The 14,548-nt window shown below is 35.1% G+C and overlaps 1 protein-coding gene and 1 pseudogene across 1 annotated transcript; both read right to left on the bottom strand.

Moving 5' to 3' along the window:
- Positions 1-1,492: 1,492 nt before the first annotated feature.
- On the bottom strand, positions 1,493-3,721 carry LOC131647516 (2-methylene-furan-3-one reductase-like; annotated as a pseudogene).
- A 1,309-nt stretch (positions 3,722-5,030) lies between these two features.
- On the bottom strand, positions 5,031-14,335 carry LOC131653078 (ras-related protein Rab7). Its single transcript, XM_058923119.1, has 7 exons — positions 14,042-14,335; positions 13,932-13,958; positions 12,859-12,958; positions 12,605-12,751; positions 6,703-6,783; positions 6,487-6,632; positions 5,031-5,377 (listed from the first exon to the last, which is right to left on the bottom strand). The coding sequence occupies exons 1-7, from the start codon at positions 14,092-14,094 to the stop codon at positions 5,308-5,310; spliced, it is 624 nt and encodes a 207-aa protein (XP_058779102.1). The 5' UTR covers positions 14,095-14,335; the 3' UTR covers positions 5,031-5,307.
- Positions 14,336-14,548: the final 213 nt, after the last annotated feature.

Below are 14,548 nucleotides of genomic sequence, written 5' to 3'. Positions count from 1 at the left end.
AACTCGGCGAGCGGGGTATTCTTGGAGAACCTAAATTGAAGTGGCGGTTTTGCTCCATTGAAGTAAGCAAAAGCAAGGTGATGGTTATGGCGCTTCCTAATTAATCAGTTAGTAGTCATAAACGTTTTTAAGAAAGATTTTGAAATAGATGAAATTTTGCAAATCATTTTTGTGTGTGTGCGTGTGTTAGTGCATTGTCTTAGTACCTTGGGAGACACTCTTGCTTAATTTATACAATATTGGTCCAAAAAAGATAAATATAAACTAAAGCACTAGATTAGGCGAGTTTTCACAATTGCTCCAATACACAACCAAAGAGCCACGGCGGTACCAATCAAAAAGACAGTTGTTGCTACTGGACGCCGAAATGGATTTTGGAACTTATTAACATTCTCCAAAAAAGGTACTGTTAATAATCCTGCAGGTACTGAAACCATTAAAAGAACGTCCAATAATTTACTGGGTAGGGTACGAAGTATTTGAAATACGGGAAAAAGATACCATTCGGGCAAGATTTCCAAAGGAGTTGCAAACGGATCCGCGGGTTCCCTAATCATTGATGGTTCGAGAACCGTTACGTTACAGGCAATAGTACCCAAAATAACTACTGATCGATTCATTTTGATGTTAATCTTTATATTTGACTATCTTTGCTCAAACATTAAAATTTTCGTTAGCTTCGATTTATGATAATTTCAATCTTTTTCTACATTAATCATGTTCATGATTAATTTAGTTTTGTTTTTTTATCATCATTAAAATCATAGATAGTAAAATCATAAACTGCACAACACACAGAATCCCAAATTCATTCAACGTGAGTTGAGAAAAAAGAAGATAAATTAGGGTTTTTTCATCTTAATGAATAAGAGTTAATTTTTGGTAGTCTTTTTTGTATCTCTGGTAAAGACTCATTGATAGTGAATCATAAATTTGCTCTCTATCGCATTTGTGGGAATCGTTTTGGACTGAATTATGTCAACAAATCAATGTTATTCCTATACTCTTTATATCTCTTTCTTTGGTTTGATTGTTTGAACTTTAATTTGTACATGTGTTCTAGATTCGTCTTGGTTTAATCTTTATATGTTTGATTGCTTAGTTTTGTTTCCACAATTATTTCTTTGATTGTCATCTATTCAACAAAATCTTTATTAATTCTTGGTACTATATAATAGAAATATTTGAATAGGATGAGGGTCTAGTTGGAAACACTATATTATATCTCAGTAGAAGATAGTCAAATATTCTTTATTAGTATTGATGGGCTGTAAAATTCAGTTCCATTTTAATTTAAAAATTTTAATTTTCAATTGCATTAAGTCGTAGGTCTCAATAAAAACCAACCTTGTAACATTGTTGCTACTTGACCACTTAAACAATAGTTATAAATTATAATGACATAAATTGTTCACTTAGTTTTCTTGTAGTGTGTTGGATGCATTCTCAATACTAATACATAACATATATCTCACACACACTCAAATGCAAGTAAGTCAAAACAAGTTCACATTAGATATGAAAAAGTTCACAGATATAAAAATGGTCTTCATCTTACTAGTTGAAACAAAAAGATGATAACTTGAGGATAACAAGTTCTTATGATGTTTTATTTCAACCTTATTTCTTTCAGAAGCTTGTCCATTGATAGATAAAAAAAAAATGCTAACATTATTCACTCTAACATTTTTTTTGGACACTTTCATTTTTGGTTGAAGTGAGTGTTGCTAACATTTTTTGATGCATACTAAACCATATTAGGGTATGGGATGAATGACAATTTTTCCAACTGCTCTTGAGGTTTCCAAGTAGGAAAAAGCTTCAATGACATCAGAAAATGGCACTGGAGTTTTAGGGTCAAGAATTGGCTTCAATTGACCACTTTCAAAGTAAGGTCTTAACTTCTCTAAGATAGATCCTTTAGAAGTAAGCACAAAGAAAATAGCTGGTGGAAATCCAGGAGGTACTATTGACACAATTTTTCCACCTTCCTTAATTGCCTTCAAAGCTCTATCAACTTGCCCTGCATCACAGTTACAAAGTATCAATGGTTTTAAAAATCAACATCAGAGTTCTAACTCTGAATAACGAGTTCTAACCGTGAATCTCACGGATATGTGTTTGTAGAAATATGTATATAGAAAACAATTTGATTAAAAGGACTTACCTACTAAATCATAAATTACATCAAACTTTTCTGGAAGATCTTCAAAGTTCTCCTTTGTATAATCAATAGGCAAATCAACACCCAAACACCTCAAAAGTTGGAGTTTTCCTGTGCTAGAAGTTGCTGCTATCTTAGATGCACCATAAACATGCTTGGCAAGCTGCACCCAAACATATAATTACTATTAGTCTCTTAATTTATGGTCATGTTAGATTTTAATCCTTTAAAAAAAACATTATATATTCCACACTTTATATTAGACTCTCGCTAAAATCTATCATCTTTGAACAAAAAATGTGTCCGGTGTCTGATACGTGTCAGTGTCTGACACCAACACATATTAGTCTCTAATGTCTGATACGTGTCGGTGTCTGACACCAACACACATGTTAGTCTCTGATGTCTGATACATGTTAGAGTCTAACACAAACACACAATGTTTGATATCTGATACATGTGAGTATATGTGAGTATCTGATACGTGTACATGTCAATATCTGATACTGATACGTGTCAGTGCTTGATACGTGTCAGTGTTTGACTCTAACTCACGCGTGATTATTATCGATGTTGATGTGTCAATATGGTTTCTGTGTTCAGTTTCCGTGTCTGTATCAATTTTTTATAGTTAGACTTTGACTCAATCTTCACATACCTGAATAGCAAAACTTCCAACTCCACCAGCACCTCCCAGAACAAGAATAGATTTGCCAGCAGAAAACTCAGCTCTCTCTAGTCCTTCATAAGCAGTCTCCATAGCTAAAGGAACACTAGCAGCTTCAATGAAGCTTAGATTCTTTGGCTTATGAGCCAATAATCTCTCTTCAGCTATTGTATACTCAGACAAAGTTCCAAGAATCTTTAGGTTTGAAAGTCCTTCTTCATTGATGTCACCATATACTTCATCTCCAACCTTAAATTTACCACTTCACTTCCCACTTTAATCACTACGCCAGCAACATCATAGCCTGGTACAATCTTCTCACACAAGAACAAAATAATTCATAAAAAACAAAACATAAAAAAGTAACTATGAAACATGGACGCAGACACAGATAATAGACACGATACTGACAGTAACATGGTCATGCCATTTTTAAGAGATATCGGTGTTAAAGAAGTAATACAAATTCTTGAATAATTTGAATAAAAGAGAAAATGAACATACAGGAAGATGAGGGTCATTGTCCTTGAACAAGGCATGCATTCTCTTGTAATCAACAGGATTAAGGGAAGCAGCAACAACCTTAATGAGAAGTTGATCATGTTTGAGTTGAGGTATAGACCAATTAGGATGTAATTTTAGAATATGTGATGGTTTTCCATGTTCTGAGTAGAACCAAGCTTTTGTATGAGTTGGGATAGTAATATTAGTAGGATCAGTGATATTAGTAGGATCAGTGCTTGAAGCCTCTGTTGCCATATTTGGAAGAGTGAAAGAGGAAATAGAGTGGCTTAGTAGGTATGAGTGATGGAGATGGAGTATGATTATTGACAATTTTATAGACTCTCATTTCAAGGTTATTAATATAGGCATTATTGGATTACATGTTTCGATAAGAAGGGTGAATGTGCATTTAAGTTAAGTCGGTAAATGAATAGGAAAATAATTTGAATGTGTGGATGAGAAAATATTTGAAATAGTGTTTGTTGAATTTTATATAATGTGAACAAATAAAATCGTCATTATGAGATTTGGCGTCTCAAATAATTTGTCATTCCATTAAATTTAAGAATAGTATGGGTTAGTGACTGGAATTATGTGTTATCGATTGGGGTGAGGTTTCACCTACTAAATTTTTTTCATGGATCTTGCAAGCCATCGGAAACAAATATATGCAAATAGACAGTAAAATAAATTGGTATAGTATACTCCCTTTGTCCTAAACTAATTGTTATAATAAAACACTTTTACACTGAATAAAAATTTATAATAAATGAAAGAGATAGAATTGTAATTTTATTAAATTATTTTTATCAACTATTAATTTAAATTAAATTAGTATTAATGTTAAATGAGAAAACAAGTAAAAGTATTTATCATAAAGTACAATTGAAGAATTAAAAAATAAAATTGTATTGATGATATAAAGTCTCAAGTATTTTAGGACAAATAGTTTTTTGATAATTATTTTGAGACGGATGAGTATTATTTATTGTCATATAAAACTATTGATTTATTTTATATGTATTTTTATTTAATGATTAATTTATTTTATTGAATTATAGAAAATTATTACTACTTAACTTATTATTTTATTTTTTATAATTTAGAAAGATTATTACGTAAATATTAGAGTCCTGGTCGAAAATTGATAATTTGCTATTTAAAAAAATTAATATCAGAAGTCTTTTAAGAAAAAGTAGTAGAAATAATTAAAATTAAGATTAAACATACATCAGCCAAGAGAGAAAAAAATACTTTTCTAAAGTACTCCTCCTCTACCCAATTTTCAATGCTGTATTATTAACCCACTGCATTTTAATAATATTATTTTTTTTATTATTATTATAAATATTTTAATGCTTTTTTATAATTGTGGAGTGTTGACCGTTCTTTGTCCACTCTAGTATTTGTTTTTTGTGCAAGATACATCCAGTAGAAGACTATGCTGGCAACTCAATAATATTGATAGCAAAATAAATTTAGATGTCAAAGATTTGTATCTTTCCTACCAACTAATTTAGACTATCAGATTATTTAAGAAATTAGATATAATAATAAAGATTAATTTAAAATTAAAAATTTAGGTAATAGTTTGTTTTGATTTTTTTTAATTTTTGTTATGGGTCAATTTAGTTTGGTTCAATTACCTGAGTACAGCTGAACCGTATAATTCAATTTTATAATATAGGAGAAAAATGCCATCAAATGGAACAGTGTCCTGATGTAAATTTCAAAAATTATAATATTTGTCTAACAACAAAACCAATTTAACATTTGTTTTCCTACAAGTGCAACATTCTAAAGCTGAACCAACCACAAGTCAAGAGAATTACAGCGGCAAAACACAAATTACTCGAGCATCTCATCTGGAGTGTACTACAAAAGGAGGGACCTAATGAGACTAAAAAAGAATATGAAGAATTTGTTTCAACAAATTTAGAGACAAATTCGCAAGATCGTTGAAAAGTTCTTATCAACATGCACATCCACCCCTCTGCTCATTCTCGGGAGTAGCAGCAGCCTCTGGAATAGGTTGAAAATATCTGCAAAGGATAATGAAATATTGAATTCAGAAATCAGTTAAGCAACCATCTGTTCAACTCTCTTATCTTGATTGCAACATATGCAGACTCATCAGTTTTATTATTTTCAGAAGTCCTAAGACTCTCTTTTCTCCTATTGTCATTACATCCGCTAATAGAAACTGGAATAGTGGCTGCTATTGCCTTAATAAAGAAACTAGGATAGCCTCGCAGTATTCGTAGCAGATTTATCAAAATCTGTTATGCTTAGCATTACACCGTTGCTATCGCTGTTATTTGACAATACTGCTTATAAGTTTGTAAATGTTTATGGAGAAGCTAAACGAGAAAACTTAAAATACACATGGTTATTGCAAGACCATTTCAATTTTCAATGAATACCTGGAAAAGTTTAGCCACATTGACTTTATCCCTATATTATCAAGTTGATTAGTTTTAATATGTCTAGTTATCAACATGCTGTCAACCTATTGTAATTTGCTTATAAATGCTATAAGTATGGTAAGATAACTACAAACTGAAGTACAGTTTTCTGGTTTATACTTTATACACTACACTAAGGCCAGCTCTAACTATTATTGCTATTATACAAGAAAAGCAAGGATAGGAAAACATATCTTGGCATTCAATTTCATACTCATAAGAGCAGCAAGTTTGCGTCACACGTTTGAGAGAAGCATAATTTTTAGGATGAATATATGTATCATTCATTTTGTTTGGGTTGGTTCTCTTATTCCAAAGTTACCCAATCTCAGAAAATGGATTTTGAGATGTGAGGGTTTGCTTTTTGTTAAGAGTTCCACACCGGACAATATATGACCTGAGCAAGTGTTTATAAGTGGGGGCAATCCTCACCCTAAATGCCGATTTTGTACATTTCTTAACACTTTTTCTAATTTGCAGGAGGATTGGAAGACTTAACTGTGTTGCTTACTAGCTAAGGATTCCTTAATATTATAGTAACTAGGTTGTAATTAAACTCAAAGGAAAATGTCTAGGAAGTAAACATAATTGGGAAAAAATCTAAATTAAAAACAATTAAAATCATGTGTTTGTGTGTGTGATATGTGACATTGTGTATCAGCATGCAAATCAAAAGCAAATCTTACATGTCCTGGTCACGCTCATTGGCTAAAGCAGTCTTGGCAATACATAGGAATGCGGCATCAACATTGTAGTCCTCTTTTGCTGATGTCTCAAAGTAAGGTATATTACCTTTTGAAGCACACCAGTCTTTAGCTTTCTTTTCAGAAACCTGTATAGAAAATAATTAGACCCCTGAGCAGGAGACGAAGAAATTTATAAGTGCAATAGCATTTTCTTACCACTCGACTATTCCCGCCATCAATATCAATTTTGTTTCCAAGCAATATAAATGGAAAAGTCCTTGGATCAGAAGGATTTGCCTGTGTCAGAAAACATTAGTCATAACCAAAGCCTATCTGCAACGATAAAAGAAAACGGAAAATCCAAAAGTAAAGGCTGTGTAATATTTTGAAAAGGAATATGAATGTTCATAGGGAAATCAAAGAATGTAGAGACTCGAGCTAGCCATCTAAACCAAAATAAAACGATAATTAATGACCCAGAAAATGATGCATCCTCGCTGGAAAAATTATAATAAGTTTGTCAGCTCAACGAACTTCAACATCCAGAGGGCTCAAATCTTTTCAAGCAAAAAATTCTACCCAGAGCAGTACAATTACATAGCAAATCATGATGTGTGTGGTATATTTGATTCAATAAGAATTTGAATGTTTCGTTCATCCAGAAAAAATCATGCTCCAAGTTTTACAAACTACTTCACAGAAATTCAAAGACGAGAAAAGGACATCCAGACTTGCTAAATAACAGCAAAAAGACAATATCAAATTAATAAAACAAAAAGGCAAAAACTATGATAGGAACCCAAAATTAAGAGATAAAACAAAAGTATTATTAATGATTAAAAGAAACTATTACAGAGATTGAATCCCTATAATCCCAGAGCAAAGCTCCTCAAATGAAGAAGGAATTCCCCATTTGCCCAACCCTAAGGTTCTAACTGAACCATGATCAAAAGATCCCTCACTATTCTATCCTCCACCCTATATTACAACTCACTCTCTCTCTCTCTCTCTCGTAACTAACTTTCCCCTCCAAGTGGGCCTCCAGACAGTTTGGGCCTATAAATCCATATAAGGTACCTAACTCACTCTCTTTACCATATATAACCTCACAAATACTTTTTTATTACATAATAATCCTTTCCTTCCTTATCCCTCATATTTGGGTCTCTATCAATACTCCCCCCTTCAAAACAACCTTGTCCTCAAGGTTGGGAGTGTCAATTACTCTTCTTGCTGCTAGGAGACCCTTCAGTTCTCTTGAGGAACACATAGGAATCAAGCCATTGAAGACGCTGAGGCCATACATCAATTGGATCCAAATGCTTGAGGACCAAAACTTCCCTCTATCATATACCAACATAAGCAGCACCCAAATGCTTTTGAGCCAAATCTTCCCTCTGTCATATACAAAATTAAGCAAATCATAGATTGAAAGAGGATTTCTCAAGCAGTATTGATAATCAACTCTAGTCCTAAAAGCATTGAATTTCTCTGTGTCCCATAGTCTTCCCATTGTTGATGAATTTAATGTTGTAGTTGCAAACATCATAGCGTTAGAGGTAGCATGGCCCTTTTCCATCCCAAGAAATGTGATCACAAGTAAAACAGCCCTTGCAACAATTTGCATAAGAACCCTCTTGGTGCAATAGTAGTTAAGAATTAAATCCTTGTCCCCAGGATCCCATTGCTTGAAGCTAGAGAAGCTACTTCCAAACAACCAAGCCAGATAAACAATTTTACATTTGTAGTCATTTTCTTCCCAATGTAGAGGATTTAACATGTCATCAATCACAACCACTGTAGGAAAACTCCCCCTGTAAATAAGAAACATAAATTTGATTTGGAACCAAATAGGAGCTGACATGTCTCGGATGCTGAAACTGAGCAGCAGCTGCACCAACATGCTTGAAGACCAAATATCATTTTCTATACTCCAATTGCAGTTCTTTTGTTGAAAGGTACAGATGTGGATTATTAGCTCAAGAATTAACATTTGCTTGCTTACTTGTGATGGTCCTGTTGTAGTGTCCAACTTGTGGTATCTAGCATCAATTCGAATTATCCAAGTCTTTCCTCTATCAAAAACCAAATTCAGCTGACTGTATAATGTGGGGAAATGAATCCCACAACATTCATGAACACTAACCTCAATAGGAATGGATTCCCCTGGGTCCCAATGCTTAATCACAATTAATGAATGCCAAAAAATCATTCCAAAAGCAGACTCGGTCTCCATCAGTGCCTTCCAAAATGCAAGATCATCTAGTTTTGCAAAAATTTGAGCAAAGAAACAGTGTGTCCAAGAAACATGCTCGATGTGCATAAACGGCCCAACCAAAGCAGTTGCACACATATCATTTCTATCAACAAAATATCTTAAACACAGTGGCACCAGCAACCTCATACTCTTAAAGCATTTAAAAACATCAACACAAATCTTCACAACACATCCATGTGTCACATTTTCATTTAGTAACACAGGTGAGTCATCATATTGCATTTTTACTAAGTAGTCAAAAGCTTCCACATACCTCTCTTGTTGATGAAAATTTAAATGGGACTCCCCAGAGTTTGGAAGGGTTGGTGGCCCCGTATCTGGCGGCTTTGCCGGTGGCGGTGGGAACCTGGTCGAGCAACAAATATGACGCCGCTGCTTATGTTGCAATCTTCGCACATCACACGTGACTCCCCCAAAAGTAGTAATAGAGCAATTTACTTTAATAGTCACGTGGTGAATCTGTTTGACCCACATAGTAATCAAGCTTTGCGTCCCTTTACCTCTCTCTTTTGGGGCTACTTCTTGTAGATCATATATTCTAGCCCAAGTGTTAAAAACTTCCCTCAACAAACTATAGTCATTTTGGGCTTTGCCAATTGGTTGCAGAGTTAATAAATCCGCCACATAGTTTACCCATACTGCACTCACTTTAGTGATTTGGGTCTGACCCATTATACCCAAAATTAACAACAGGCCCACCTCATTAAATCCACTCCAACTTCTAGAAGCCTTACCCAATAAACTAACATTAATTTGACCTTGACCCATTTGGTCTAAAATCACACCCATATTAGAGATTGTCCATTTTGCCCCTATTTTCTCTAGCATCTTCCCAACAACAACAACGAGACGTCCCTGTTTAGTATCATACGACGCCGTTGAGATTCGATTGTTCCCCATCGTGTCCTGTGGTTTTGGTGGCGGTGGAAAAACCATAGCTCGCCGTGGAAGTCCTTTAACAGGTTGCCCAAAGTCTGGAGGCTCAACCTTAACGTCCGACGGAGGTGTAGCTGCAACCGGCTTATGTGCTATATGTGGCTCTCCGACAACCACACCTAAGGTGGTCCACGACGGTTCTGGTTGAGGAGGGACAGTCGCCTGCGGATCTCCAATCAATGGTGACGCATCTGGCGGTTTTGATGGTGGGACCGGCCGTGAACGTGTTGATGTGAGTGGTCCAGTGTCTGGCGGTCTCGGAAGCGGTAAACGGAGGAACGAATTCTTGACTGGTGGTTCCGGCTCGGGGGAAATAGTTCTCGGTGAAGTGACCAGCAGTGGCTTTGGCGAAAGTGGAAGGTTATGCGATTGCTTCTCCGAAATCTCTATCGCACACTTCAAATCAGAATAGAGAGTTTGATCTTCAAACCCATTACCCTCTCCCTCTGGATCTACTCCGTTTCTCTTCTTCTCAGGTGCGATGACCTCACCTTCTTCTGTTAGTTGTTCCTCAATAGCACCGCCACCATAGTTCCTCTTTCCGAATCTGCTCACCAAAGCTATGGCAAATGTTTCCCAATCTGCATCTAGGTTCTCCAAACACCATGACTGGAACCACAACATAGATACCCCTTCCATTCTCATGAATGCCCACTGCACCTTGTCGGCGGGATAAATTTCCTGCTCATAAAAGAATCTTTCTGCTGTAACGATCCACCCCATGGGGTCTTCACCCACAAATTCTGGCAGCCCTTCATTGACGAAATCGTATGACTCCTCCGTCTCCCTCCAACACTGGCTCTCCGTCGATAATCCGGTAGGTCGGACCATTGATAGGAACCCAAAATTAAGAGATAAAACAAAAGTATTATTAATGATTAAAAGAAACTATTACAGAGATTGAATCCCTATAATCCCAGAGCAAAGCTCCTCAAATGAAGAAGGAATTCCCCATTTGCCCAACCCTAAGGTTCTAACTGAACCATGATCAAAAGATCCCTCACTATTCTATCCTCCACCCTATATTACAACTCACTCTCTCTCTCTCTCTCTCGTAACTAACTTTCCCCTCCAAGTGGGCCTCCAGACAGTTTGGGCCTATAAATCCATATAAGGTACCTAACTCACTCTCTTTACCATATATAACCTCACAAATACTTTTTTATTACATAATAATCCTTTCCTTCCTTATCCCTCATATTTGGGTCTCTATCAAACTAGCATCAAACTCTGATTATTGGAATCCATGAATGTAATAACATGTATCTTAATATAGTGAACCAAGTATGTGCAAGTAAAGAAGAAAGTCATCTAAGGTTCTGCTGTCTTAAAGCAGTGACAGCCTGTTCAGTGTCGCATTGGCACCAGGCAGTTAAGCCTTAAAAGCATGTAACATGTTGTGTGACATAGGTTAGTTTCTGACAGTTATTAACTGTCTCAGAGTTAGTTAGAGTAAGTAAAGGTTAAGGATAAGCTAATGTACAGATGCCTGTAATCTGAACAATCAAGTCCAATTTTGAGAATCAATAAATACATGAAAATTCTAATTCTATCATTTTTCTTCCTTTTTTTCTTATCATTAATAAGGTATCATAGAGGTCTAGTTTGGAGAACAAAGAAAGGGAAACTGACTAAGACAACAAGTGAAGGATGGAAAATAGTTGCAATGGTAAAATGTGATGTGTACCAACAGGACCCTCTTCCAAAGGAAATGGGCCAAAACCACCAATAATGAGAAGATTTAATGCTCTGAGAAATGCGGAATGAGACTGATAACTAGTTCAATAAAATTGTGTGTGGAGGAAGTAAAAGCAGTCCGCGAAGTGACACTATAGTACTAATGGGCCAGGTCCAGTTTAGCACAGATATTCGGAATGCTGGAAAGGGAGATTGTTCTGTATTGTGCTGCAGGAGGGGAGTTTTTGGTTCAGCCCAAAAGAAAAAGGCATTCTTTGGTGAAACAATAGTAGGCCAAGTCCATCTCAAACAGTGGGACCATGCTAGCATATTGGGTTTATTCATCCTTCACCTTGAGGACAATGTGAAACTTGTTAGGGGGAGTGTTGATAGGCTCGTTATTAATGTGAGGGGAGGAAATAACATAATCCCTTGTTTAGAGAAGGGCAACAATTTGGGGAGGTAGGCAAGTAGGTTTCTTGGGCTGTCTAGAGAGTAAGAAGCTGACCCTTCTCTCTGGTTCACCTCTGTTTTCCATTTTCGTTTGTTCGGTTATTCATCCATTTCAGTTTCCTTTGTTGTTTTCTTTACTATTTCATTCCTAAACATTGTAAGAGGACACATCCTCTGTTTATTTTAATAAAAAAAATCAATTTTTAGTGTTCTTCCCTTATTTCTTAGTTAGTTCCTATCCAACACCAAACAAATATGAGCATGCAAAAACTATCTCCTATCATGGAACATGTTTGAAAATCAAAAGAAGACAAACAAGCTATGCATGAATTACATTATGCCATATGCTCTTGTAAAGGAAGACTAATTAAGGTAGGAAAGGTATAATCAGTCTCCTAGGATGGTAATACTTATACTGGTCCCAGACATAAAAAAATTAATAATAATAAATAAGCTACATTTTCACTGTTGTTTAACCTCACAAGAATATATGAAATAATAAAAATAATAACAAAGCTGTATGAAATAATTTAAATCAATCACTGGCACTGCTGCAATTAAAAATATGAAGTTTAAAACCCATATTCAGATCTAATTAGGAACCCTACACATGAAGGAAAGAGGTTCTCCAAACCATAAAGGAATCTTTTTATTAAGAGTTATAGCCTATAATTTATTTCAACTTAACATTTGAAAGAGTGTAAGATGACCAAGGCTATCATGCAAATCACCCAAAGTAATAAAATCAGAAAAGTAGAGAAGATATAGCAAAACCTGTTTGAGAAACTCTTCGTGCCAGTTCTCAAGTGTATCAAATGACTTCATGACATTAACATCATAGACTAGAACACAGCAATCTGCTCCTCTATAAAATGCAACACCAAGACTTTGAAATCTCTCTTGCCCTGCAGTGTCCCATATCTACAGCCCAGACACAAAAAGCATTTAAATATACACAACCTAGATAATGCTAAACCTAAACACAAAAAAGAAAGAATAATAAAATACCAATGAACTAGAAAACCCACTTGTAGAGTAACAAGTCTGTCATCAATCTGCAGTTCTTTAGTGACAAAATCAGCACCAATTGTAGCTTTATATTGCTGACTAAACTTCTTGTGCACGTATCTAAACAAGTAGTAAAGGCCCACAAAAACAAATTTCACAAAAGGATAAAGTCTTCCAATAACCTTAAATTGATCTAAGCCAAACAATGATATATTTTACAGAAGCATTATATTTAAAGAAACTCAGCAGCATTATATAGGTATCAGCCTAATTATGTGTTAAATCACATTCAATGCTAATAACAACACATTTTAGGGTAGTGTTAAAAAGCCATAATTTACCAATGATTAAGGATGATAGTTGGAATAACAGAAAATAGTAAGGAACATTCCTACCTACCTCCAATAGTCACTAAGCATGTCAATTCATTGATTATATCAAAAGTATTTTCCATATATTATCTCTAATATTAATGGCTCATGATAGATTCAGCTGCTCTGAAGTGAGACACAGTTTTTAATAAAAGCCTTATCCCACCATGCGGGGTCGGCTATATAGATCAACTTCCATCATAATGTTTTATCCAGGACCATACTTTTATCCAAATCATTAATCTCGAAATCTTTCTCAATAATTTCTCCTATAGTTTTTCTAGGTCTTCCTTCACCTCCAGCTGTTTGACTCCTGATCTACTCTCATTACCACAGAATCTACGAGTATTCTCTCTACATGCCCAAACCAAACCACCTAACCCTATTTTTCACAATATTTTCCACAACCGCAATTGAGACTGCATTAAACCTCAATTCTCCATAATATCAAAAATCGTAACAAACTACACAACCATAACTATGATTTAAAACGCGAACGATAGTTGCATCCTAACATGATAAATTAAAATATTGGAGTATTGTGGTAATTAATTGATTGAGAAATTAAACGTGGTTAACAAATCATATAAAGTACTTAACTTCAACCCCCACAGTTATAATTCAACACCCCCACTCTCTTATAAAAAAAATCCCAAATTTAAATTAAAAGAAAGAAATCAGTTGAGAATCAAATAAAGCAATAAAGTAACGGCACAGGATACTGATTCATCAATGAAGTTTTTCCAACCCTAACAAAAAGAAAGAAGTTAGAAAATCAAAAAGGGAAAGGGAATAGAAACCCTAAAAAGGGTTGCGGTTAGGGTAGACTTACCCACTGTCTCCAAGAACAATGACTTTGAGCAAAGTCCGTCTGCGTAATGCCATTGATTGATTGTGGATTATTAGGGATAAGTGAGGATTAAGGGATTTGAATATGTATTTATAGTTGTGGAATTGAATTGAATTGAATTTGGATCGAGGTTTGAGTATTGAGAGAGATGGGAGAGAGAAAAGGGAAAAGGGGCGCCAATTTAGATCGATTCGTTTTTTTGTCCCCTGCAAATGCTGTGCACTGTTTCTGTTTCGCTGTTACACACTTGCATCGCTTTCAACGTCCTATCATTCTTTTTCTTTTTTTTAGGTTTTGCAAAATGATTCATTAAATTGCCGACCTGATTAATTAATTAATTCATTAAAATAATTTATAATAAAATTTGGGAATGCTAAGTTATGCGTTAGGTAGGGTTGGAAATGAGTCAAGTCGAGTCGAATTTGTCTCGACTCGTTAAGAATTGGTTCAGTTTAAATATTGGTTTGAGTTCGTCACAAATTTTCTTAA

This window comes from Vicia villosa, linkage group LG2 (genome assembly GCF_029867415.1).
Source record: "Vicia villosa cultivar HV-30 ecotype Madison, WI linkage group LG2, Vvil1.0, whole genome shotgun sequence".
In the NCBI taxonomy this organism is placed as follows: domain Eukaryota; kingdom Viridiplantae; phylum Streptophyta; class Magnoliopsida; order Fabales; family Fabaceae; genus Vicia; species Vicia villosa.
The sequence above is the reverse complement of the archived record's forward strand: the minus strand, read 5'-3'. Positions and strand labels throughout refer to the sequence as shown.